The sequence below is a fragment of the Carcharodon carcharias genome, chromosome 9 (assembly GCF_017639515.1).
Source record: "Carcharodon carcharias isolate sCarCar2 chromosome 9, sCarCar2.pri, whole genome shotgun sequence".
NCBI classification, from domain to species: Eukaryota; Metazoa; Chordata; class Chondrichthyes; order Lamniformes; family Lamnidae; genus Carcharodon; species Carcharodon carcharias.
The window spans coordinates 155208461-155233541 of record NC_054475.1 but is presented as its reverse complement, the minus strand read 5'-3'; the positions used below and the strand labels follow the sequence as shown (position 1 = coordinate 155233541).

Here is a 25081-nt window from a genome sequence, read left to right as displayed (position 1 = left end):
GCATCCTCCAGAGAGTGTCTTCCTCATAGTCATCGTATGCTGCACCCTGCACAACCTGGCTCTGGCGAGGCAGCTCCACAGGCCATGGAGGATGACTCAAGTGATGGCTCAGAGGAAGACCCTGAGGAGGCACAGGGTGAGACACTTGAGGCAGCGGACAGGAGCCTTCATGGAGGCAGGCACACCAGGGATGCTTTGATCCAGTGAACCTTCGGCTAGGCATCCAAGGCATCGATGCCTTGTCAAGCCAATGGCACTGTCTGCTTTGGTAACAATCAATAAATGAGAACCCAACCCAGTACGCCAGCAACACCAACACCATACTTTTATAAGCCTGAGCTGCATCTGGCACCTATTCATACCATCCAGCCAATTCAGCCCATTTAATTCAATATGCTATTGATTAATATGTTACTTCACATGAACAAACAAAGAACAAACACAGGGTCCACCCTAAATACAGGAGTCAAAATAATTAACGCAAAAAAATCACCTGTGACAAGCCCCTGTTGTGCTCAACTTACGTCTGCAGGTGCTGAGTCTTGGTGCACCCACCCCCCCACCCCCCCCACCACTCTCGCTAACAGTGGCGTTGGAGGCAGCCAGCTGACTCTGCTCTCCTGGTGGCCCTGATGACCTTGACGGTCGTCCTCTGGCCGCCGGAGCCTGAGCAGGCTCCGCCTGGGAGGGTACATCCAGCCCCATGGCTGGGCACTCCTTGGTCATTGCGACATCATCAGATGCACCAGATGCTGGCAGAGTGGTGGAGGAGTTGGTGCCCTTGTCCAGAGCGCCCTGAGAGAAGCCCATAGAGATGACAGGCAGCTCGTCTGCCAGTGTAAGTTGCATTTGCGCCTCTCTGCTCACCATTGATGGATGGGGACCTAGCAGGGAGAGTAGGTACCTCATCCATCTCTCACACTGTGTGAGGGCTTGCAGGTCCAAGTGCAACCCCAGGAACCCCTGAGTCTGCTCCTGAAGCTGCCTCTCCATGAGAGTCGCCACTCTCTCTCAACGGAGGAGGCTGTGCATTCGGCGTTAAGGGTCAATACATAACTCATACTCCTCCATGACATTGACTGTGGCACGCAGACCCTCATGAATCTCCGTTAGATCCCCCCGCACATCCCGCTGGACATCCAGCAACTTCCGCCTGATGGACGACTCCAGGGGCTCGTCATCTGCCTCAGACGCAGCATGGTCCTGGTCTCCAGCTGTGCTCCCACTGTCGGCTCCCCGGGACCCCTCTGCCTCTGCCAGCTCCTCAGGTGTGTGATGTCCCCTCACAACCGTGCATTACCCGCAGAGCTGATACTTAATGCCCACCGAAGTGTGAGTATCTGCTCTGGTGCCTGGTTCAGAGAGACAGTGTGACACTGGTGCAGGTGTGCTGTCTTCCTTGGAGCTCAATGGGTCCCAGGGTCGCCAGTGGCTCCTGCGGAAGGTGCATCTGTGGGAGGAAGGCAAAAGATCAGTACACTCACTCATAGTCACTAAGCACGCTAGGCGGTCTGAGGAGACAGTGGAGACCTGCTGCATGGTGCCATCTGCATTGGAACTTCAGTGGGCTCTCTGGCTATGACAGTTCAGTTTCTGATGAGAGGAGCCCATTATGTTTCCAGTGCCCACCTCACATGCACCTGTTACCTGCGCTCTTAACTTCATCCAAGACCCCTGCCTCACTGCGACTGGAGGAGCGAGCTGGCTGGTGCTATTCCAGCACTAGTGCATCACTTTCATGCTTCATGAGGATGCACAGACTTGGCACACCTCCACCCGTTCTGCAGCACTCCACGGTGTTATGACTGCTCTTCTCCTGATGGAAAAAATAGCCTCATTATTGGTCTGTCACCCTGAAGGACCTTTCCTAGTTCCCACCCACCCTCCCGCCTGGGCATTAGCCAGGCCATGTCACTGTGGCACATTTCCCTCTCCAACACACTGAGGCCAGTTGTGCTGACATCCAGCCTTGGCAGGGCAGGCTTAAGTGCCAGTTGGCAACACACTCAGACCCCTGAATGTTCCGAGCAATGGGCACCCAACTAAAGTTCTCCACCCTTACCCTTGCTGACCACAGCAGACTGTTGAAACTTTTGCGGCACTAACCTGGGCAGTGACCTCTGTCCAGGCCTGTGACCTCTGTCCAGGCCTTCTTGGTCAGGTGGGGTGGTCTCCTCTTCCTGTCCTTAGGCATTAGGATATGCCGCCTGGTACTGATCTCCTTGACCATCACCTCCTAGTCATTCATCTGAGAAACAGGGGGCAGTGTGCCCGTCCAACTTGCCCTCCTACCTTCCATGACCACCAGATGCTGAGACCATGACTACCCACCAGGACATTTGTTGGATTGCTTCCAAACAGTCTAAGAATGGCGGAGCAGATAAAACAGAGCGAGAGCGGGGCAGCAGATAAAATAGCTGGTAGTCCACCAGAGTGGGACCAGGAGGCAGTGCGAGAGGAGCGGCGGGCTTGATAAGATTTAAATAGAGCGGGTGCTGAGAGTCAGAGCGGAGATTTAAAAAGAGCAGGAGCTGGACTCGGGGCTGAAAGCAGTGCGAGGACAGAGCGAGACTTACAGGGAGACTCGAGGCTGAATTTGGTGCAAGGACATCGTGATTCAAAAAGTGATGCAACACAGTGGAGGCAGCTGATTGGTAAGTAGGGCCAGGTGAGTACTTCTACTTTTTCTACTAATTAAACTGCTGCAGTCCATTAGCTTAAACAAAATAAGGTGAGGACTTTGGACTGTAGTAGAGTGGAATAAGGGTCTAGCGTAGTTAGTATTCTTTAAAGGGAGTAACTAAGGAGATTAATCTAAAGGGAAGTCATGGCAGCAGAACTCGCACCCGTGATATGCTCCTCCTGCGCTATGTGGGAAGTCATGGACACTTCCAGGGTCCCTGGTGACCATGTGTGCGGGAAGTGTGTCCAGCTGCAGCTACTGGCAACTGCATTTCGGAGCTGGACCTGTGGGTGGATTCACTGTGGAATATCCACAATGCTGAGATTATTGTGGACAGCATGTTCAGTGCAGTGGTCACACCGCAGGTAAAGACTGAACAGGCAGAAAGGGGATGGGTAACCACCAGGCAAAGTAAAGGAAGGCAGGTAGTACAGGAGTCCCCTGTGGCTGTCCCTGTCTCTTACAGATATACGAATTTGGATACTATTGGGGGAGATGACTTCTCAGGGGAAAGCAGCAGGAGCCAAGTCCATGGCAACACATATAGTTCTGTTGCGCAAGAGGGGAGGAAGAAGAGTGGCAGGGCTATAGTGATAGGAGATTCAATAGTAAGGGGAACAGGCAGGCATTTCTGTGGCCGCAAAAGAAACTCCAGGATAGTATGTTGCCTCCCTGGTGCCAGGGTCAAGGATGTCTCGGAGAGGCTGCGGGGCATTCCAGAGGGGTGAAGGTGAACAACCAGTGGTTGTGGTACATTTTGGTACCAACGACATAGGTAAAAAAAAGGGGTGATGCTGCTTATAGAGAGTTTAGATGTAAAATAAAAAGTAAGACCTTAAAGGTAGTTATCTCAGGATTACCACCAGTGCCACGTGTTAGTGAGAATACAAATAACAGGATGTATTGAATGAATACGTGGCTGAAGAAATGGTGTAGGGGAAAGGGATTCAGATTCCTGGGACACTGGGACCAGTTCTGGGGAAGGTGGGACCAGTACAAACAGGACAGGTTGCATCTGGGCAGGACTGGGACCAATGTCCTCGGAGGAGTGTTTGCTAGTGCGGTCGGGGAGGGTTTAAACTAGAATAACAGGGGGATGGGAACCTGAGCAGGGAGACAGAGGAGGGGGAAACAATGATAGAAACAAAGGCAGAAAAGTAAGAAGCAAAAGTGGAAGGCAGAAAACACAAGGCTAAAAAACAGAAGGGGTCATAGTACAAAATAAAGCTAAGATGACTAACAAAGTTAAAAAGACAAGTCTAAAGGCATTGTATCTTAATGTGCAGAGCAATCGCAATAAGGTAGATGAATTAACACCACAAGCAGGTATAAACGGTTATGATATAGTTGCAATTGCTGAGACGTGGCAGCATAGAGATCAAGGATGGGAACTGAGCATCCTGGGGTATTCAATATTTAGGAAGGACAGATAAATAGGTGAAGGAGGTGGGGTAGCACTATTAGAAAAGGAGGAAATCAATGCAATAGTGAGGGAGGATAATGGCTCGGAAAATTATGATGCGGAATCTATTTGGGTGTAGATAAGAAACACTAAGGGGCAGAAAACATTGGTGGGGGTTGTCTATAGGCCCCCAAATAGTATTGGAGATGTAATGGAATGCAGGAGGCAAGAAATTAGAGATGCATGCAATAAGGGTACAACTGTAATCATGGGTGACTTTAATCTACATATAGATTGGACAAACCAAACTAGCAATAATATTGTGGAGGAGGATTTCCTGGAGTGTGTGGCATGATGGTTTTTTAGACCAATATGTTGAGGAACCTACTAGAGAGTAGGCTAAAACAAAAACAGAATTACCTGGAAAAACTCAGCAGGTCTGGCAGCATCGGCGGAGAAGAAAAGAGTTGACGTTTCGAGTCCTCATGACCCTTCGACAGAACTTGAGTTCGAGTCCAGGAAAGAGCTGAAATATAAGCTGGTTTAAGGTGTGTGTGTGGGGGGCGGAGAGATAGAGAGACAGAGAGGTGGAGGGGGTTGGTGTGGTTGTAGCGACAAACAAGCAGTGATAGAAGCAGATCATCAAAAGATGTCAACAACAATAGTACAATAGAACACATAGGTGTTAAAGTTAAAGTTGGTGATATTATCTAAACGAATGTGCTAATTAAGAATGGATGGTAGGGCACTCAAGGTATAGCTCTAGTGGGTTTTTTTTTTATTTTATATAATGGAAATAGGTGGGAAAAGGAAAATCTTTATAATTTATTGGGAAAAAAAAGAAGGGGGAAACAGAAAGGGGGTGGGGATGGGGGAGGGGACTCACGACCTAAAGTTGTTGAATTCAATATTCAGTCCGGAAGGCTGTAAAGTCCCTAGTCGGAAGATGAGGTGTTGTTCCTCCAGTTTGCGTTGGGCTTCACTGGAACAATGCAGCAAGCCAAGGACAGACATGTGGGCAAGAGAGCAGGGTGGAGTGTTAAAATGGCAAGCGACAGGGAGGTTTGGGTCATTCTTGCGGACAGACCGCAGGTGTTCTGCAAAGCGGTCGCCCAGTTTACGTTTGGTCTCTCCAATGTAGAGGAGACCACATTGGGAGCAACGAATGCAGTAGACTAAGTTGGGGGAAATGCAAGTGAAATGCTGCTTCACTTGAAAGGAGTGTTTGGGTCCTTGGACGGTGAGGAGAGAGGAAGTGAAGGGGCAGGTGTTGCATCTTTTGCGTGGGCAAGGGGTTGTGCCATAGGAGGGGGTTGAGGAGTAGGGGGTGATGGAGGAGTGGACCAGGGTGTCCCGGAGGGAGCGATCCCTACGGAATGCCGATAAGGGGGGTGAAGGGAAGATGTGTTTGGTAGTGGCATCATGCTGGAGTTGGCGGAAATGGCGGAGGATGATCCTTTGAATGCGGAGGCTGGTGGGGTGATAAGTGAGGACAAGGGGGACCCTATCATGTTTCTGGGAGGGAGGAGAAGGAGTGAGGGCGGATGCGCGGGAGATGGGCCGGACACGGTTGAGGGCCCTGTCAACGACCGTGGGTGGAAAACCTCGGTTAAGGAAGAAGGAGGACATGTCAGAGGAACTGTTTTTGAATGTAGCATCATCGGAACAGATGCGACGGAGGCGAAGGAACTGAGAGAATGGGATGGAGTCCTTACAGGAAGTGGGGTGTGAGGAGCTGTAGTCGAGATAGCTGTGGGTGTCGGTGGGTTTGTAATGGATATTGGTGGACAGTCTATCACCAGAGATTGAGACAGAGAGGTCAAGGAAGGGAAGGGAAGTGTCAGAGATGGACCACCTGAAAATGATGGAGGGGTGGAGATTGGAAGCAAAATTAATAAATTTTTCCAAGTCCTGACGAGAGCATGAAGCAGCACCAAAGTAATCATCGATGTACCGGAGAAAGAGTTGTGGAAGGGGGCCAGAGTAGGACTGCAACAAGGAATGTTCCACATACCCCATAAAGAGACAGGCATAGCTGGGGCCCATGCGGGTACCCATAGCCACACCTTTTATTTGGAGGAAGTGAGAGGAGTTGAAGGAGAAATTGTTCAGCGTGAGAACAAGTTCAGCCAGACGGAGGAGAGTAGTGGTGGATGGGGATTGTTCGGGCCTCTGTTCGAGGAAGAAGCTAAGGGCCCTCAGACCATCCTGGTGGGGGATGGAGGTGTAGAGGGATTGGACGTCCATGGTGAAGAGGAAGCGGTAGGGGCCAGGGAACTGGAAATTGTTGATGTGACGTAAGGTGTCAGAGGAATCACGGATGTAGGTGGGAAGGGACTGGACAAGGGGAGAGAGAAGGGAGTCAAGATAACGAGAAATGAGTTCTGTGGGGCAGGAGCAAGCTGAGACGATCGGTCTACCGGGGCAGTTCTGTTTGTGGATTTTGGGTAGGAGATAGAAGCGGGCCGTCCGAGGTTGGGCAACTATCAGGTTGGAAGCTGTGGGAGGGAGATCCCCAGAGGAGATGAGGTCAATGACAGTCCTGGAAACAGTGGCTTGATGTTCAGTGGTGGGGTCATGGTCCAGGGAGAGGTAGGAGGAAGTGTCTGCGAGTTGACGCTCAGCCTCCGCGTGGTAGAGGTCAGTGCGCCAGACAACAACAGCACCACCCTTGTCAGCGGGTTTGATGACAATGTCAGGGTTGGACCTGAGAGAATGGAGTGCAGTAAGTTCAGAGAGAGACAGGTTAGAATGGGTGAGAGGAGCAGAGAAATTGAGACGACTAATGTCGCGCCGACAGTTCTCAATGAAAAGATCGAGAGAAGGTAAGAATCCAGAGGGAGGGGTCCAGGTGGAGGGAGAATATTGAAGATGGGTAAAAGGATCCGTTGAACTGGGAGAGGACTCCTGCCCAAAGAAGTGAGCCCGGAGACGAAGACGGCGGAAGAAGAGTTCAGTATCATGCCGAGCCCGAAATTCATTGAGGTGAGGGCGTAAGGGTATGAAACTAAGTCCTTTGCTGAGCACTGAACGTTCAGCATCGGAGAGGGGAAGGTCAGGGGGTATAGTGAATACACGGCTGGGGCTGGGATTGGAAGATGGGGTGGGGACGGAGGGACAGGCCGGGGTGGAGGGTCCTAGATGGGTGTTGGTGTCGATGAGTTGTTGGAGCTTGCGTTCCTTAGCACTTGAGAGAAACAGAAAAAGTTTCTTGTTGAGGCGTCGGATGAGCCGAAGAATAAAATGAAACTGGGGGCACGCGCAGCTTTGAAAAAGGGTACGGCGGTGCTGCTGGAGGGAGAGGTCGAGTGTGTTCATATGGCGGCGCATGGCACTGAGAGTGGATTTCAGAATGTGACGGGAACGGCAGTCCGAGAAACGTTTTATGTCCCGGAGATACCTGTAATCCTGGGTGGGTTCGAAACATGAGGGGTGGAATTTCAGTTGAAATCCATGTGGGGTAAGTCGGAGACGGAGACAGTCACTGAGAAAGGAGATATGGCTGTGAAAGCGGGTTTTAGTAAACACCTTGTCAAACACTAGGAGAGAAATGGAAAGCAATGAAGGTGAACAAGGCAACAGAGAAATCCGGAAATCTTGTCGCAGAGAGGAACAGAACTTCTTCAAGGAGGTAGGCATTTCTTGAAGAGCAGTGGCAGTCAATTAAACACAGAGATAAAAACAAAAAAACTGCGGATGCTGGAAATCCAAAACAAAAACAGAATTACCTGGAAAAACTCAGCAGGTCTGGCAGCATCGGCGGAGAAGAAAAGAGTTGACGTTTCAAGTCCTCATGACCCTTCGACAGAACTTGAGTTCGAGTCCAGGAAAGAGCTGAAATATAAGCTGGTTTAAGGTGTGTGTGTGGGGGGCGGAGAGATAGAGAGACAGAGAGGTGGAGGGGGTTGGTGTGGTTGTAGCGACAAACAAGCAGTGATAGAAGCAGATCATCAAAAGATGTCAACAACAATAGTACAATAGAACACATAGGTGTTAAAGTTAAAGTTGGTGATATCTAAACGAATGTGCTAATTAAGAATGGATGGTAGGGCACTCAAGGTATAGCTCTAGTGGGTTATTTTTTATTTTATATAATGGAAATAGGTGGGAAAAGGAAAATCTTTATAATTTATTGGGAAAAAAAAGGGGGAAACAGAAAGGGGGTGGGGATGGGGGAGGGCACTCGACCTCTCCCTCCAGCAGCACCGCCGTACCCTTTTTCAAAGCTGCGCGTGCCCCCAGTTTCATTTTATTCTTCGGCTCATCCGACGCCTCAACAAGAAACTTTTTCTGTTTCTCTCAAGTGCTAAGGAACGCAAGCTCCAACAACTCATCGACACCAACACCCATCTAGGACCCTCCACCCCGGCCTGTCCCTCCGTCCCCACCCCATCTTCCAATCCCAGCCCCAGCCGTGTATTCACTATACCCCCTGACCTTCCCCTCTCCGATGCTGAACGTTCAGTGCTCAGCAAAGGACTTAGTTTCATACCCTTACGCCCTCACCTCAATGAATTTCGGGCTCGGCATGATACTGAACTCTTCTTCCGCCGTCTTCGTCTCCGGGCTCACTTCTTTGGGCAGGAGTCCTCTCCCAGTTCAACGGATCCTTTTACCCATCTTCAATATTCTCCCTCCACCTGGACCCCTCCCTCTGGATTCTTACCTTCTCTCGATCTTTTCATTGAGAACTGTCGGCGCGACATTAGTCGTCTCAATTTCTCTGCTCCTCTCACCCATTCTAACCTGTCTCTCTCTGAACTTACTGCACTCCATTCTCTCAGGTCCAAACCTGACATTGTCATCAAACCCGCTGACAAGGGTGGTGCTGTTGTTGTCTGGCGCACTGACCTCTACCACGCGGAGGCTGAGCGTCAACTCGCAGACACTTCCTCCTACCTCTCCCTGGACCATGACCCCACCACTGAACATCAAGCCACTGTTTCCAGGACTGTCACTGACCTCATCTCCTCTGGGGATCTCCCTCCCACAGCTTCCAACCTGATAGTTGCCCAACCTCGGACGGCCCGCTTCTATCTCCTACCCAAAATCCACAAACAGAACTGCCCCGGTAGACCGATCGTCTCAGCTTGCTCCTGCCCCACAGAACTCATTTCTCGTTATCTTGACTCCCTTCTCTCTCCCCTTGTCCAGTCCCTTCCCACCTACATCCGTGATTCCTCTGACACCTTACGTCACATCAACAATTTCCAGTTCCCTGGCCCCTACCGCTTCCTCTTCACCATGGACGTCCAATCCCTCTACACCTCCATCCCCCACCAGGATGGTCTGAGGGCCCTTAGCTTCTTCCTCGAACAGAGGCCCGAACAATCCCCATCCACCACTACTCTCCTCCGTCTGGCTGAACTTGTTCTCACGCTGAACAATTTCTCCTTCAACTCCTCTCACTTCCTCCAAATAAAAGGTGTGGCTATGGGTACCCGCATGGGCCCCAGCTATGCCTGTCTCTTTATGGGGTATGTGGAACATTCCTTGTTGCAGTCCTACTCTGGCCCCCTTCCACAACTCTTTCTCCGGTACATCGATGATTACTTTGGTGCTGCTTCATGCTCTCGTCAGGACTTGGAAAAATTTATTAATTTTGCTTCCAATCTCCACCCCTCCATCATTTTCAGGTGGTCCATCTCTGACACTTCCCTTCCCTTCCTTGACCTCTCTGTCTCAATCTCTGGTGATAGACTGTCCACCAATATCCATTACAAACCCACCGACACCCACAGCTATCTCGACTACAGCTCCTCACACCCCACTTCCTGTAAGGACTCCATCCCATTCTCTCAGTTCCTTCGCCTCCGTCGCATCTGTTCTGATGATGCTACATTCAAAAACAGTTCCTCTGACATGTCCTCCTTCTTCCTTAACCGAGGTTTTCCACCCACGGTCGTTGACAGGGCCCTCAACCGTGTCCGGCCCATCTCCCGCGCATCCGCCCTCACTCCTTCTCCTCCCTCCCAGAAACATGATAGGGTCCCCCTTGTCCTCACTTATCACCCCACCAGCCTCCGCATTCAAAGGATCATCCTCCGCCATTTCCGCCAACTCCAGCATGATGCCACTACCAAACACATCTTCCCTTCACCCCCCTTATCGGCATTCCGTAGGGATCGCTCCCTCCGGGACACCCTGGTCCACTCCTCCATCACCCCCTACTCCTCAACCCCCTCCTATGGCACAACCCCTTGCCCACGCAAAAGATGCAACACCTGCCCCTTCACTTCCTCTCTCCTCACCGTCCAAGGACCCAAACACTCCTTTCAAGTGAAGCAGCATTTCACTTGCATTTCCCCCAACTTAGTCTACTGTGCATTCGTTGCTCCCAATGTGGTCTCCTCTACATTGGAGAGACCAAACGTAAACTGGGCGACCGCTTTGCAGAACACCTGCGGTCTGTCCGCAAGAATGACCCAAACCTCCCTGTCGCTTGCCATTTTAACACTCCACCCTGCTCTCTTGCCCACATGTCTGTCCTTGGCTTGCTGCATTGTTCCAGTGAAGCCCAACGCAAACTGGAGGAACAACACCTCATCTTCCGACTAGGGACTTTACAGCCTTCCGGACTGAATATTGAATTCAACAACTTTAGGTCGTGAGTCCCCTCCCCCATCCCCACCCCCTTTCTGTTTCCCCCTTCTTTTTTTTCCCAATAAATTATAAAGATTTTCCTTTTCCCACCTATTTCCATTATATAAAATAAAAAAAAAACCCACTAGAGCTATACCTTGAGTGCCCTACCATCCATTCTTAATTAGCACATTCGTTTAGATAATATCACCAACTTTAACTTTAACACCTATGTGTTCTATTGTACTATTGTTGTTGACATCTTTTGATGATCTGCTTCTATCACTGCTTGTTTGTCGCTACAACCACACCAACCCCCTCCACCTCTCTGTCTCTCTATCTCTCCGCCCCCCACACACACACCTTAAACCAGCTTATATTTCAGCTCTTTCCTGGACTCGAACTCAAGTTCTGTCGAAGGGTCATGAGGACTCGAAACGTCAACTCTTTTCTTCTCCGCCGATGCTGCCAGACCTGCTGAGTTTTTCCAGGTAATTCTGTTTTTGTTTTGGATTTCCAGCATCCGCAGTTTTTTTGTTTTTATCAGAGAGTAGGCTATCCTAGATTGGTTATTGGGCAATAAGAAAGGGTTATTTAACAATTTTGTTGTGCCAGGCTCTTCTCCTGGGGAAGAGTGACCATAAAATGATAGAATTGTTCATTAGGATGGAGAGTGAAGAAGCTGAATTCGAAACTAGGGTCCTGAATCTAAATAAAGGGAACAGCGAGGGTATGAGGTGCAAGTTGGCAATTGGGGAACCTTACTAAAAGAGTTGATAATGGATAGGCAATGCTTAATATTTAAGGAGTATATGCATGAATTACAACAATTATTCATTCCTGTCTGTCACAACAATAAAACAGGAAACGTGGCTCAACCATGGCTTACAAAAGAAATTAGAAATAGTATTAGATCCAAAGAGGAGACATTTAAAATTGCCAGAAAAAGCGGCAAGCCTGAGGATTGGGAGCAGTTTAGAGTTCAGCAACAGTGGACAAAAAGATTGATCAAGAAGAGGAAAGTGGAGTACGAGAGTAAGCTTGCAAGGAACATAAAAACTGACTGTAAAAGCTTCTATAAATATGTGAAGAGAAAAAGATTAGTGAAGATAAACATAAGTCCCTTACAGTCAGAAATGGGGGAAATTATAATGGGGAACAAAGAAATGGCAGAAGCATTGAACACATATTTTGGTTCTGTCTTCACAAAAGAGGACACAAATAATTTCCCAGAAATGTTAGGGAACCAAGGGCCTAGCGAGGGGGAGAAATTGAAGAAAATCAGTATTAGTAAAAAAAAATGGTGCTAGAGAAATTAATGGGGTTAAAGGCTGAAATATCCCCAAGGCCTGTTAATCTACATCCCAAAGTACTAAAGGAAGTGCCCTAGGAAATATTGGATGCATTGGTGGTCATCTTCCAAAATTCTATAGACTCTGGAGCAGTTCCTACAGATTGGAGGGTGGCAAATGTAATCCCACTGTTTAAAAAAAGTAGGGAGAGAAAAAAAAGAGAATTACAGACCAGTTAGCCAACATCAATAGCGGGGAAAATGCTGGAGTCTATTGTAAAAGATGCGGTAACAGAACACTTGGAAAGCATTAACGGGGTTAGACAAAGTCTGTGTTTATGAAAGGTAAATCATGCTTAACCAATCTACTGGAGTTTTTCTGAGCATGCAACCAGCAGAATAGGTAAGGGAGAACCAGTGGATGTGTATTTGGATTTCAAGAAGGCTTTTGATAATAGGCTACTGGGAAAAATTAAAGCACATGGGGTTAGGGATAATATACCGACATGGATTGAGAATTGGTTAACAGACTGGAAATAGAGAGCGGGAATAAATGGGTCTTTTTCCAGGTGGCAGGCAGTGACTATTGGTGTACTACAGGGATCAGTGCTTGGGCCCCAGCTATTCAAGATATATATAAATGACTTGGATGAGGGAACCAAATGCAATATTTCCAAGTTTGCTGATGACACAAAACTGGGTGGGGTTGTGAGCTGTGAGGAGGATGCAAGGGGGCTTCAGGGCAATTTAGATAAGTTGTGTGTGTGTGAGCAAACAATGGCAGATGCAGTATAACATGGATAAATGTGAAGTTATGCACTTCGTTGTGAAAAACAGAATGGTAGCGTTTTAGTTAAATGGTGATTTGTTGGGAAATGTGGATGTACAAAGGGATCTGGGTGACTATGTACACCAGCCAATGAAAGTAAATCAGCAGATGCAGCAAGCAATTAGGAAGGCAAATGGTATGTTGGCCTTCATTGCAAGAGAATTTGAGTTCAGAAGTAGGGATGTCTTACTGGAGTTATACAAGGCCTTACTGAGACCACACCTGGAGTAAATTGTGCAGTTTTGGTCTCCTTACCTAAGAAAGGATATACTTGCGATAGAGGGAGTGCAGCGAAGGTTCACTATGCTGATACCGGGGATGGCAGGACTGTCTTATGAGAAGAGATTGGTTCGACTGGGCCGGTATTCACTAGAGTTTAGAAGAATGAGAGGAGTTCTGATTGAAATGTATAACATTCTAACAGGGCTAGACAGACTGAATGCAGGGAGGATGTTCCCCCAGGTTGGGGAGTCTAGTACCAGGGGCCACAGTGTCAAGATATGGAGCACGCCATTTAGAACTGAGATGTGGAAACATTTCTTCACTCAGAGGGTGCTCAGCCTGTGGAATTCTCTACCACAGAAGGCTGTGGAGACCGGGTCACTGAGTATATTCAAGAAAGAAATTGATAAATGTTTGGATATTAGGGGCATCAAGTGATATTGAGAGAAAGCAGGAACGTGGCATTGAGATAGAGGATCAGCCATGACCATATTGAACGGCGGAGGAGGCTCGAAGGCCTCCTGAATGAATGGCCTACTCCTGCTCCTAGCTTCTAAGTAAGCAGCTCCCTCAGCCTCCCCACAACTCCTGGCAGCATTCAGGGAACTGCCTCTTCCCTTTTTTGAACACCCTGCCGGGTTCCCATTGGACCCAGCGCCCAACACATTCCCACCCCGTGCACGAAAAACATATCCGGCCGTCGCATTTCATGGGGTTGACGTTTCGAGTCCTCATGACCCTTCGACAGAACTTGCGTTCGAGTCTTGGACTCGAACGCAAGTTCTGTCGAAGGGTCATGAGGACTCGAAACGTCAACTCTTTTCTTTTCCACCGATGCTGCCAGACCTGCTGAGTTTTTCCAGGTAATTCTGTTTTTGTTTTGGATTTCCAGCATCCGCAGTTTTTTTGTTTTTATCGTCGCATTTCATTCTGGGCAGGTCTTAATTGGCCACCCAGCATAAGATCGGGTTCACAACACAAACTTGGACCGGGACCGGATTTTACATCCGCTTCCAGCCGCACTGACTTTGGGTGCACCCCGAAGATAAAATTAAGGCCATTATTCAAGAGTTTCTATTAGAATAAGGACCGTCTAACAGAAGAAATCCACACTTGCAACGTTAGACTTTTTAAAAAGTTTATAAGCAGCAATGTATTTAAGTGGCTCAAAAATCAAGACCAAGAGATACTCTGATTTCCTTCTTGCAGTTTATGCTCTGTAATGATATGAACATTGAAATAGTTATCAACTACAAGTATCTAGGTGTCAAAGTGGATGATACGTTGAATTGGAAGGGAGTGTGCAGATGTAGTGGCCAAGGGACATATGCAATTATACTACCTCAGAATGCTGAAATCTTTTCGAGTAGGTCATACAAACCTGAAGCTCTACTGTACGGCTGTAGTTAAGAGTGTTATCCTTTTTGGATACCTCGCCTGGCTCTGTTGTCTTAGGAAGGTAAACTTTTTAAGGGTACAGAGATTATTGAACCAGGCAGGAAGGGTGGCTGCTTAACAGATCTTTCTTGATGAAATCTGCTCTCGAAGAATTTTGACGAAAGTATCATGAACAATGAGAATCACCCCTTGTTGGATGCGTTCAGGGAAAAGGCTACAAACACTCACATGCAGGACAAATCGCTTCCTGAACTTGTTTGTGCCCTTCTGCATAAGAACTTTTGACAGGAACTTGATGTGTGGACGAGGATATGAACTCAGGATGGGGCTCACTGACATTTTAATGCATTGGAATAGTTTTTTAAATACATTTTTAATTAAAGTTAGAGCTCCTTGATAGGGTAATTTTCTTACTTTTATTGTTATTATGAATGTACATGTATTAACGCAGGAGCAATGTTACCCGAAACGAATTTCCGTGTAGATTTAGTAAAGTGATTTTGATTTGAATTGAAAAAGATTACTGTTGTATAATTACTACATGATGCTTTGACATTAACTTAAGAAAACATCATTCCGATCACATGAATGTCTGAACGGGTGTAAAGAAAAATACAACCTGGTCGCAATGTGACCTTCAAGGTTTTTGGGTGCGCAACTGATTCCCTCTCCATCTACCTTTTTTACTGACGTTTTCTCCAGAGTAACATTGTGACAAAGTTTCCTTTGCACCGATTGTTACACTTGCAGAGTTGCTGGCTCCGGGGTTACATTTTGCTACATTGTAACCTCGCGCCTACACGGGGACAATGGATCAGCTGGCGGCGGCGCGAGCCTCTCGGGGACCGGCCGGCCCGGCCAATCAGAGAGTGAGGAGCGCCGCGGCCGACCAAGCGAAGAGCGGGGGTTGGAGATGGAGTGGGGGGGGGGGGGGAAGCCGCGGCTCGGCCAATCGAAAAGCGGGCAGCGCCGCGGCGCGGCCAACCGGATGGCGGAGCGTGCCGCGGCGCGGCCAATCGGATAGCGAGGGGCGTCGCGCCGGCCAATCAACGGCACTGCCGCCGCGCCCTCGGAGGAGGTCTCGCGGTAGTCGCGCCGCTTTAAAGCTTCACTTCCGCTGCAAAATCGGCCATTTCGTCGGCGCCGGCAGTAGTTTAGGAAGTATTTTGCTGCGCTGCAAGGTGGTTAAAAAAAAGGGAAGAGAAGCAAATTAAGAACCAAGCGTTTAATTGAACTTGAAAGGGGGGGGAAAAAAAAACAAGAAATGGCGACTGACAGGGTTGTAAGTTTCCTTAAGGATTTCCTTGCTGGCGGCGTGGCTGCTGCAATTTCCAAGACGGCGGTGGCTCCCATCGAGAGAGTGAAGCTTCTACTGCAGGTAACCTTATTCTGCCCATGTATTTCTTCCTCCCAGCGTTACCACTGATTCAATGTAGCGACTTCTACTTTTGTTACAATGTGAGTGCAAACTGTTAGTAAGCTGCGCTACCTCGAATCGGAGCGATTATTAGAAAAGGAAGAGAAGTGGATTTGCAAATCGGGCTTGTAATTTTTTTTTCCCCTCTTGGACCAAGTCTTGAGCAGATGCAAAATGGAGCTCGTCTTCCCTTTCTTTCTCTTCCTCCCCCGCCCCCCCCCCCCCTTTGCAGCAATGAATGTGACTCTCGGTGCGAGCGATGAGCATTTGTTCAGCATTAATGCAAATTGATATTTTATTGTGGGTCGAAACTATTCTAAACACTTTTTTAAACAAAGAATTGGAGGTTAAGAATGTGACTTGAGGTAATCAAGGTCGTGACAAGGAGAAGGAGCGCGGCCTAGGCCGAGGATTGCTGATGGAGCTGGTGAGGGAGGAGGTCCAGGTTGGCAGTCGCCTCCTCCCTTCCCCCAATTCCCTGCATCCGAAATCTGGAGAGGAAATTCGGAGGACCGAAGTACCCGAGTGAGCGGAGATTTCCTTCCGCTTTTTCCTGGTGAAAGAGTGGAGTCGAGTTCACACGGGGAAAGTGTTGCTTGTCCCTAGGCTGAGTTCTTCCATTGCGCCGACGTTCTTCACCGGCTGCACAATGTGGATGCCGCCATTCCGCAAAATTGCGGGCAGGATCTCCAGGGATCATTCCTGTTTTAAAAGGACGTGCCAGGTTTCTCCATATTTTAACCTTGCCAAATATCAGTTTAGAGAAAATTCCTGACCCCTCCCAAGGTGTTTCATTGTAAGGCAGCTTTGTGCTATTTTGGCGCGGTGGCTAAATTTGCGCCGTATTTCCCGGTTACTGATTAGCAATGCCGAAGAGTCGCGATTTATTCTGTTCCAAATCTCCCTTTTCAATTGCTGCCCATTCAGGCTGGGAAACTCCAGTCAGCACTCGAAGGTCACCCTGAAGATCGAGACCCATTGCAGCGGTTAGCTCGCTAGGTCTTGCACACTAGTTTTAATGCATTTTTAGTTCCTCTTAAAACGTGTCTGACACTAGGTGCAGATAAATCTTTTTTTATAAGATAATTACTTGTCAGTCCGCTTGGAGAAAACAAGTCAGGGTCACCTTACCACCCACCTAGAAAGTCGAGGGCTGCAGCGTTTGAGACGCCACCGATTGCAATTTTTTCTTAAATCAGACACCATCCTGACTTGGAGATATTGCTCCTCCTTCACTTGCTGGATCAAAATCCTAGAACACCCTTGGGTGTATCTACACCACAGGGATTACACTACATATGAAGTAGGAGTAGACAAATAAGGTCATGGCTGATCTGAATGAAACTTCAGCTTCACATTCCTGCCTACCCCTGATAATCTTTCACCCCCTTCCTTATCAAGAATCTACCCAGCTGTGCCTTAAAATATTTAAAGACTCTGCTTCCACAGCCTTTTTGAGGGAGAGATCCAAAGACTCATGACCTTCAGAAGGTTTCTCCTCATCTCTACCTTAAGTGAATGACCTCTTTATTTAAACAGTGACCCCTAGTTCTAGGTTCTCCCACAAGAAGAAACATGCTCTCCACATCTACCCTGTCAAGAAAAAGTTTCAATCAGGTCACCTCACTCTTCTAAACTCCAGCGGATACAAGCCTAGTCTGTCCAGTCTTTCCACAAGTCAACTCACCCGTTCCAGGTGTTAGTCCAGTAAACCTTCTCTGTACTGCTAACACATTTACATCCTGCCTTAAATAAGATGACCAATGCTGTACACGCTGCTCTATGTGGTCTCACCAATGCCCTGCACAACTGAAGCATAACCTCCCTACTTTTGTATTTGAAAGTAGTAGTTCAAGAAGGCAGATCCAGGGCAATTTGGGATAGGCAACATGTGTTGGCCTTGTCAGTGATCTGCTTATCCCATGAAGATGTTGCAGGAAAAAGTAGTGCTTGTGGGTAGGTCATGATAGGTGGAATTATGAAGTGCAGTTCAATCATGACTCTGGCACCCAGTGGCTTTCAATGCAAGCTTTGTTTGAAGAAGCCCTTTTATTTTTAAACAGTGACCCCTAGTTCTAGGCTCTCCCACAAGAGGTCTTGTGTTGCAGTCTTCCTGTTGTAGCATCTTAACTATTGGAGTTCCAGTGTAGCTGGCAGTGGTGATGCTTGGCCTTGTTTCTGTAACATTTGTTTGGGCATTTCCCTCCTAAGCTATATGTTTGTAAATTTGATTTGACATGATTTAAGACCACTGATAACCCAGGCAATTTGTTTTATCTCACTGCAGGTGCAACATGCAAGCAAACAGATTGCAGTAGATATGCAATACAAAGGGATCATTGACTGTGTTGTACGCATCCCAAGAGAGCAAGGTTTCTTGTCCTTCTGGCGTGGTAATTTGGCCAATGTGATCAGATACTTCCCCACCCAGGCTCTCAACTTTGCTTTCAAAGATGTGTACAAACAGTTTTTCCTTGGTGGTGTTGACAAGAAACAATTCTGGCGTTACTTTGCTGGTAACTTGGCTTCTGGTGGTGCAGCTGGTGCTACGTCGCTCTGCTTTGTCTATCCTCTTGACTTTGCTCGAACGCGTCTGGCTGCTGATGTTGGGAAGTCTGGAGCAGAGAGAGAGTTCACAGGATTGGGTAACTGTCTTACCAAGATCTTCAAGTCGGATGGCTTCAAGGGGCTGTACCAGGGCTTCAATGTATCTGTACAAGGCATCATCATTTACAGAGCTGCATATTTTGGCATCTATGATACTGCTAAAGGTACGCATTGAAAATTCTTAACGTTCATGACTTGAGCTGCGTCTTCCAAATTTCTAATGTTACAATTTTCCTTTTTTTTTCTCCCCCAGGAATGCTCCCAGATCCTAAGAACACCCACATTGTGGTCAGTTGGATGATAGCTCAGACTGTAACAGCTGTTGCTGGTGTGACTTCCTACCCATTTGACACTGTCCGTCGTCGTATGATGATGCAGTCTGGTCGGAAAGGAGGTAGGTTGATAGTGGGTACTTTTTGGTTCATGGATATGAGCATTGCCAGCAATAACCTTCCATCCCTGATTGCCCTCTAGAAGGTGGTGACAAGCTGCTGCCATTAACTGTTGCAGTCCATGTAGTGTTGGAACACCCATAGTGCTGTTAATGAGGGAATTGTGGGTTTTTACCCAGTGCCCATTAAAGAATAGGAATATAGTTCAAAGTCAATAATTTGAAATGAATAGGGTAGAATATCAATTGATGTCAATTCAGTATTACATTCTTAATGCTCTCTTAAACAGCTAACTCAGAAAGCCAGGGTCATGCTCTGGGAACCTGGGTTCGAATCCCACCATGGCAGATGATGGAATTTAAATTCAACAATAAAAATCGAGAATTGAAAGCCATTGTTGATTGTTGTAAAGACCCAGCTGGTTCACTGATGTCCCTTAGGGTAGGAAATCTGCTGTCCTTAGCCTATATGTGACTCCAGAAACCACAGAAATGTGCTTGATTCTTAAATGCCCTCTGATTGAGGGGAAATTAGGGATGGGCAGTGCTGACCTAGCCAGTGATGCCCACATCCCATGAACAAATAATATATTTTTTTAAATCCTCATTAATATGCAGTGCTACTGAAAATACATTCCCATTTATTCCTACCAGAGTAACATTTGATTGTTGGGAAACAATTTTTAAATTCCAAAGTTGAAGTATGCACAGGTGACCAAGATAATTATTTTTGCTTTCAGCTGATATCATGTACAAAGGAACGCTTGACTGCTGGAGAAAGATCCTTCGGGATGAGGGTGGCAAAGCTTTCTTCAAGGGTGCTTGGTCCAATGTGCTCCGAGGCATGGGTGGTGCTTTCGTGCTAGTCTTGTACGATGAATTCAAGAAGTTTGTCTAAATGGTCACAGACGTCAATGTTGCGTGAACCAGTGTTGTACTTGTAACATATCTTGTACATTCATGGACTGTTAAGTTACACCTATTTATGGGGGCCCAATCCAGTATCTTCTGGTTTGGGTTGTGAAGCGACCATTTTAAGTGACCACAATCATTCTCTAAACTTAGTGTCATTCCATGCTGATGGGACTAAATCACTTCATCCAACTGAATCTCTCTTTTTAAATCAATGTAACAAAAGAAAATAAAAGACAGTGTAAATGATTGCCGTCTTTATTCATGTTTCAGTAGGATTGTCTCATTGGATCTAGTATTGCTGAATTGATGGCCCAGTATACTTTATTGCATATTGGTTAACCACCTCTGTTACTGAAATTGTTCCAGAATTCCAAGGGTGGCTCTTTACTATTTCACTTGAAAGTGTCCATTGCTACAATTCTGCAGATGCCTTTTAGTTCGAAAGACCATTCTATAATCCTAAACATAGTTGTGGTGTTGGGGTGTTAGCCTTTTGGCGGCTTTATTTAACATAGTTAATACTGCAAAGTGTCAGCTGATATTTCTCTGCCTGAATAAGAGCAGTTCATGCCAAAAGGCTTTGCTCTAGAAGTTCAGTGGATTGTTTTTGTCTTCAGCCCAAGTCTAGAATACAAACCCCGTACTTTATAAACACACTCCATTCTAAATTATGTATGGATGCTCTATTTTAGATCCAGATCTCCATTGCTGACTCAGCTTCATGCAGTTAGACAGGATAGTCTTGTAATATTTCATTATTTCAAATAAGCACATGTTTAACAGCTGATGGAAAACATTGATTTAACTATTCAGTAAATGATTTCTGTGCCTATAAGCATTTATGGCCCAATCAACAACTCAGATATTCAAACTTAAATTGATTTTAATAGTCTTAGTTGAATTGAAACATTTTTACTACATTTTGCCTCTCACTATTGCAGCAAGTAATGCAATTAGGTTGAAAACTCTTCAATGTTTGGCTGCAAACTTGCATGCCCATTGTTTGTTTTGGCAGATTAATTGAAGTGTAGCTGCCAAAGGAGATATCTACAACTATGTGTTGGATTAACTGGTGTTGGCAGTTTGGTATGGTGTGAAATTCTGGAGATGCAACTGCCTTTAGTATTGCTTAATGTTCATGGAAGATAAATGCTTGACCTTTCCTGATATCTACTTGAGCTTCCATGTGATGCAAAGTGATCTGTTGAAGTATATAGAGAAGCACCTCTTTGAGGTGCAAAGTGATTGAGACTAAGTAAAGCAAAGTTGTAATAGTCTTTTCAGATTAAAACTTATTTCCTTCTGCTTCTGTCTGCAGAAATGTATGCATTGAGCATCCCAGTGCCTTTAGTAAACTTCAATATTGGGATATCATAGTTGCTTTACAGGACAAGTGTTGCTGGCTAGACCAGCATTTGTCGCCTATTCCTAATTTGAGATGACGATTTTTCTTAAACTGCTGTCCCTGTGGTGTAGATACGCCTACATTGCTGTTAGGAGTTCCAGAGTTCTGACCCTGTGACAGTGCAGAAATGGCAATTGTAGTTCCAAGTCAGGATGGTGTGGCTTGGTGGGAAACTTTAGGTGGTAGTGTTCCAATGTATCTGCTGCCCATGTCCTAGGTGGTTGTGATTGTGGGTTTGGAAGATGCTGTGCCTTAGTGAGATCTTGCAGTGCATTTTGCAGATAGTACACACTGCTACCACTGCATAGGTGGTGAAAGGACCATGTTTAAGGTGGGTAGGTTAAGTGCAGACCAAGCAGGCTGCTGCTTCCTGCATCCAGCTGGTTCATAGTTTTGGATTAGGCTATGAAGTAGGTCCTATTGAAACAGTTTGTTTATTTCAATTCTGACTTGGATGGTGTATTTCAGTTGCATTGTTAAACTAAGTATTTGAAACCAGGTTAGCTCCTTATCCATATTTTCATTACTTTCAGCCTAGACTGTAATCCTAATGTTGTGGGCAAGATTGATATATGCTGAGTGAATAAATAGGATTTTTAATTATCTGGGTTGGGGTAATGTTAATGGTAAAAATGGCCATTTCATTCTTGGGCTGACAAAATAACCTTGATTCTGCCCCTGGTTGCTCTCTCAGCACAATTGGAATGAATGTGTCAACCAGGTAAAGGTAGCATTGGATTGGATTTGATACCTCTTGTATGCAATAGCCTGCCAGTGATCAGGCTGAAAACAAAATATGGAATTTGGGCAAGTGGTAGTGACCGCTGTCTGACACTGAACTATATTAAAGTTAACTCTCCGAACATATTTAAAAATGGTGGGAGGAGATGATCAAATTTTATCTTAATAGGTATGTCAAATATTAAGGCACAAATCTGTTATGTGCATGTATTTATCTAGGATGTGGAAATTATGGATGCCAGAGTGTTACTTCCAAGGGGAATTGACTTGTGAAAATTAGTAAGAAATTATACAAAACTAATTGTATCAAAATTGATAGTAACTCAGGTAAGATGGTGTCCAAAATGAAAAAATGTTCAGAGTATTATAACACTTTGAAGGTGAAAAGTTACTGGGGTTATGGAGAAAAGCAGGGGAGTGGGATTAATAATAGCTCTTTCAGAGCTGGCACAGTTGGCAAGTTACAAAATCCACTTGCTCACGTGAGGAATACATGTTTTTCTTTAACACAATAATAATTCAAACACGTTACAGTCCAATCTTACAGTCGGTGTCAATGCTGCCTGCAAAGGTTTCTGCAAACTGACCTTTTTGCACTTCTGTAGAGATTTCTGGTCCTGGCTGAAGCAGCAATATGTCAGCATAGCCATCTCCATGGAAGACCAGGTGTAGAAAGTGCATGGAGAGGGTACATACCCCCTATTCACAACCTTAACTGCTGTATTTGGGTAAGTTTTTAAAGGTATCTTCGCTTTTAGAGAGCAAGTATAGTCTGTTGGTTGTGGTGTTTAGTTGGTCTAACTCCATGATTACTGAGCACAAGTATTAACCCGCATAACATTTCCTGGTTCAGTGTTCAGGTAAGTCCTGCAAGCCTGGCCCAAGTTCCTGACATGGGAGTTTGGTGTTAAGTCATTCGCAGAGGGTTTGTGGCAGTAGAAATGCCCCAAAATTGCTGATGGGCTGATGTTTGCGCATCAGGACTTCTGCAGGCTCCTGACGTGCATCTCCCAACCTGAGTCTAAACTTCAGTGATACAGACACCAAAGGATTTGTGCCTACATTTTTAGAATAAATGAACCAATAGCAATAGCTTGTTGAATTTTGAGGGTCCTATCCTTTAAGCAAAGTTCAGGAGGAATTGAGAAATTCAAAACCAGTTAAATCAACTTTCTGTCAAGACTTAAAGGGATCAGCAATAAGGCACGCTGGCTGGATTTTCTCAAGTTCAGGGTTAGCAAGGCATGGGTGAGTGGTGGGATCCTGGGCACTTTTATTAGTGGCCAATTTCAAGATAGCCACCAGGACCACTGCCCAATGGAGAACAGTAGTCTGTCTCAGATCTGCCCCAATCACAGGGCTGGCAGCCTTGATAGCACCAACCCATGGAACAGGCTACTGTTGAGGCTGCAGGAAGGAGTGGTGTTTGCCTCCATACTGCAGCACCCTTAAAGGCAAGGTAGGCCTTTCTGGTTTACCATGCTGCGTGCAAGCAGGCTGCCCCTTGGGAGATGGGGGGTGGGGTGTTGGGTGGATGCCCTATAGCCACTGGGGGACTGCTCTGTGGGCCATGGAGCAGCCACAAAGGAGGCTGGCTGGGACCCACTGGGAAGCTGCCAAGGTTTTGAGGCCAAATGACTTCTTTAAAGTGAAGGGTTATATGGACTTAACTCTTTCTCCAGAGATGCTGCCAGACCTGAGTTTTTTCCAGCATTCTCTGTTATTTCAGATTTCCAGCATCTTCAGTATTTTGCTTTCATCTTGCCAATTTTCACTTAACTTCATTTAACCTCTTGGCACCTCACACTCTGGGAATTTGAATCCAGTAGAAGAGAATTATGCTCATGATGCACTCCAGTGTATATCAGAAAGGGATTTGTGGCTTGTGATGAATAAGTTCAACTGTAGCTTTTCCAGTAATTTTGGTAGCTCACTGGTACTATCAGAAGATGTAAACATGCATGTTTATGGACATTGGTGTTCCTGGCAACATTTAAAGTTTTCAGCTTGCAACATCAAATTGTATAGTATTTACTGTAAATAAATGCAAAGTAATGTCTGCCGCTTCCTTATTTACATTGACGATATCACAGCTAGGAACATCCACATTGCCCCAGGTTTGCCTTTGTATAGATATTGGTATCCTTTCTGACTTTCTTTACATACTCTTTTTTTGTAGCTCTTACTATCTGTTTTATCACCTTTTAGCATTTTTCCCAATCACAAAGATCTGTGCTGCTTTGCATTTTTGTATGCTTTAACTTTGTTTTGATATTGTTTTAAATTTTTTTGAATACCTCCCAGTGATTTGCTGTCAAAGGTTTGTACAGTCTCATTGCATTGAAGTCAGCTGTACCAAAATCTTAGTAACTGTTTTGTGTTTCTCCTTTTCAAACACTAAGTTGAACTTGATTAATTATCTTAGCTATTCCAAATGATGGCGGTCTTCTATTTAAGTTTGCAATGTGTGGTTCAATGAGTGCATAAGAGCATATCAGAATCAGCCCCAGCCATGCCTAAAGGTGAGTTGACAACTTGGTGCAGTTACAGTACTGGAATTTGTGCATGCTAAACAACTTAATAGGAGGTTCTGTGCACAACCTCATTGATGCCAGCTCCCAGTCAGAATGCAACAGGTAAGGCTGAAGCATTTGCAACCATCTTCAGCCAGAAGTACTAAGTGGATGGTCCAACTTGGTCTCCTGCTGAGACCCCCACCATCAGAGAAGCTAGCTTTCAACCACTTCAATGAGCTCCATGGGATGTTATGACACAGCTGAGACATTTGTTATAGCAAAGATTATAGGCCCTGACAAAAATCCCAGCTGTCGTTTTGAAGACTTATTGCCCCAGGACTAGCAATGACTAGCCAAGCTGTTTCAGTACAGCTACAATATTAGTATCTAACTGAAGAAATGCCCTGGTATATCCTGTCCACAGAATGTGGGACAAATTCAATCTTGCCAATTGCCACTAATCCTATTCTCAATCATCAGCAAAGTGATGGAAGGTGTTGTTGACAGTGCTATGATGTTGCACTCATCAATAACATGCTCACTGAGTTGAGGTTCCATCAGGTCCATTTGCCTCCAAACCTTGTTACAAAAATGGATGAAAGAGCTGAATTACTGGGATGAGATGAGAGTGACTACCCTTGGCATCAAGGGATCTTAGCAAATTGAAGTCAATGAGAATTAT

General features: G+C 46.2%; 1 protein-coding gene across 1 annotated transcript; it reads left to right on the top strand.

Annotated features, from left to right (window-relative positions):
* The first annotated feature begins 15516 nt into the window (after nt 1-15516).
* slc25a5 (solute carrier family 25 member 5) lies at nt 15517-19983 on the top strand. Its single transcript, XM_041195564.1, has 4 exons — nt 15517-15785; nt 18112-18595; nt 18685-18825; nt 19563-19983. Exons 1-4 carry the CDS (start codon nt 15672-15674, stop codon nt 19718-19720), a joined length of 897 nt encoding a protein of 298 aa, XP_041051498.1. The 5' UTR covers nt 15517-15671; the 3' UTR covers nt 19721-19983.
* Nucleotides 19984-25081: the final 5098 nt, after the last annotated feature.

Bases quoted from the DNA above. Each gene is read 5' to 3' on its own strand.
- slc25a5 (XM_041195564.1), top strand. From the start codon at position 15,672: ATGGCGACTGACAGGGTTGTAAGTTTCCTTAAGGATTTCCTTGCTGGC. The intron at 18,596-18,684 runs GTACGCATTGAA...TTTCTCCCCCAG, and splicing joins CATCTATGATACTGCTAAAG to GAATGCTCCCAGATCCTAAG. The intron at 18,826-19,562 runs GTAGGTTGATAG...TTTTGCTTTCAG, and splicing joins GCAGTCTGGTCGGAAAGGAG to CTGATATCATGTACAAAGGA.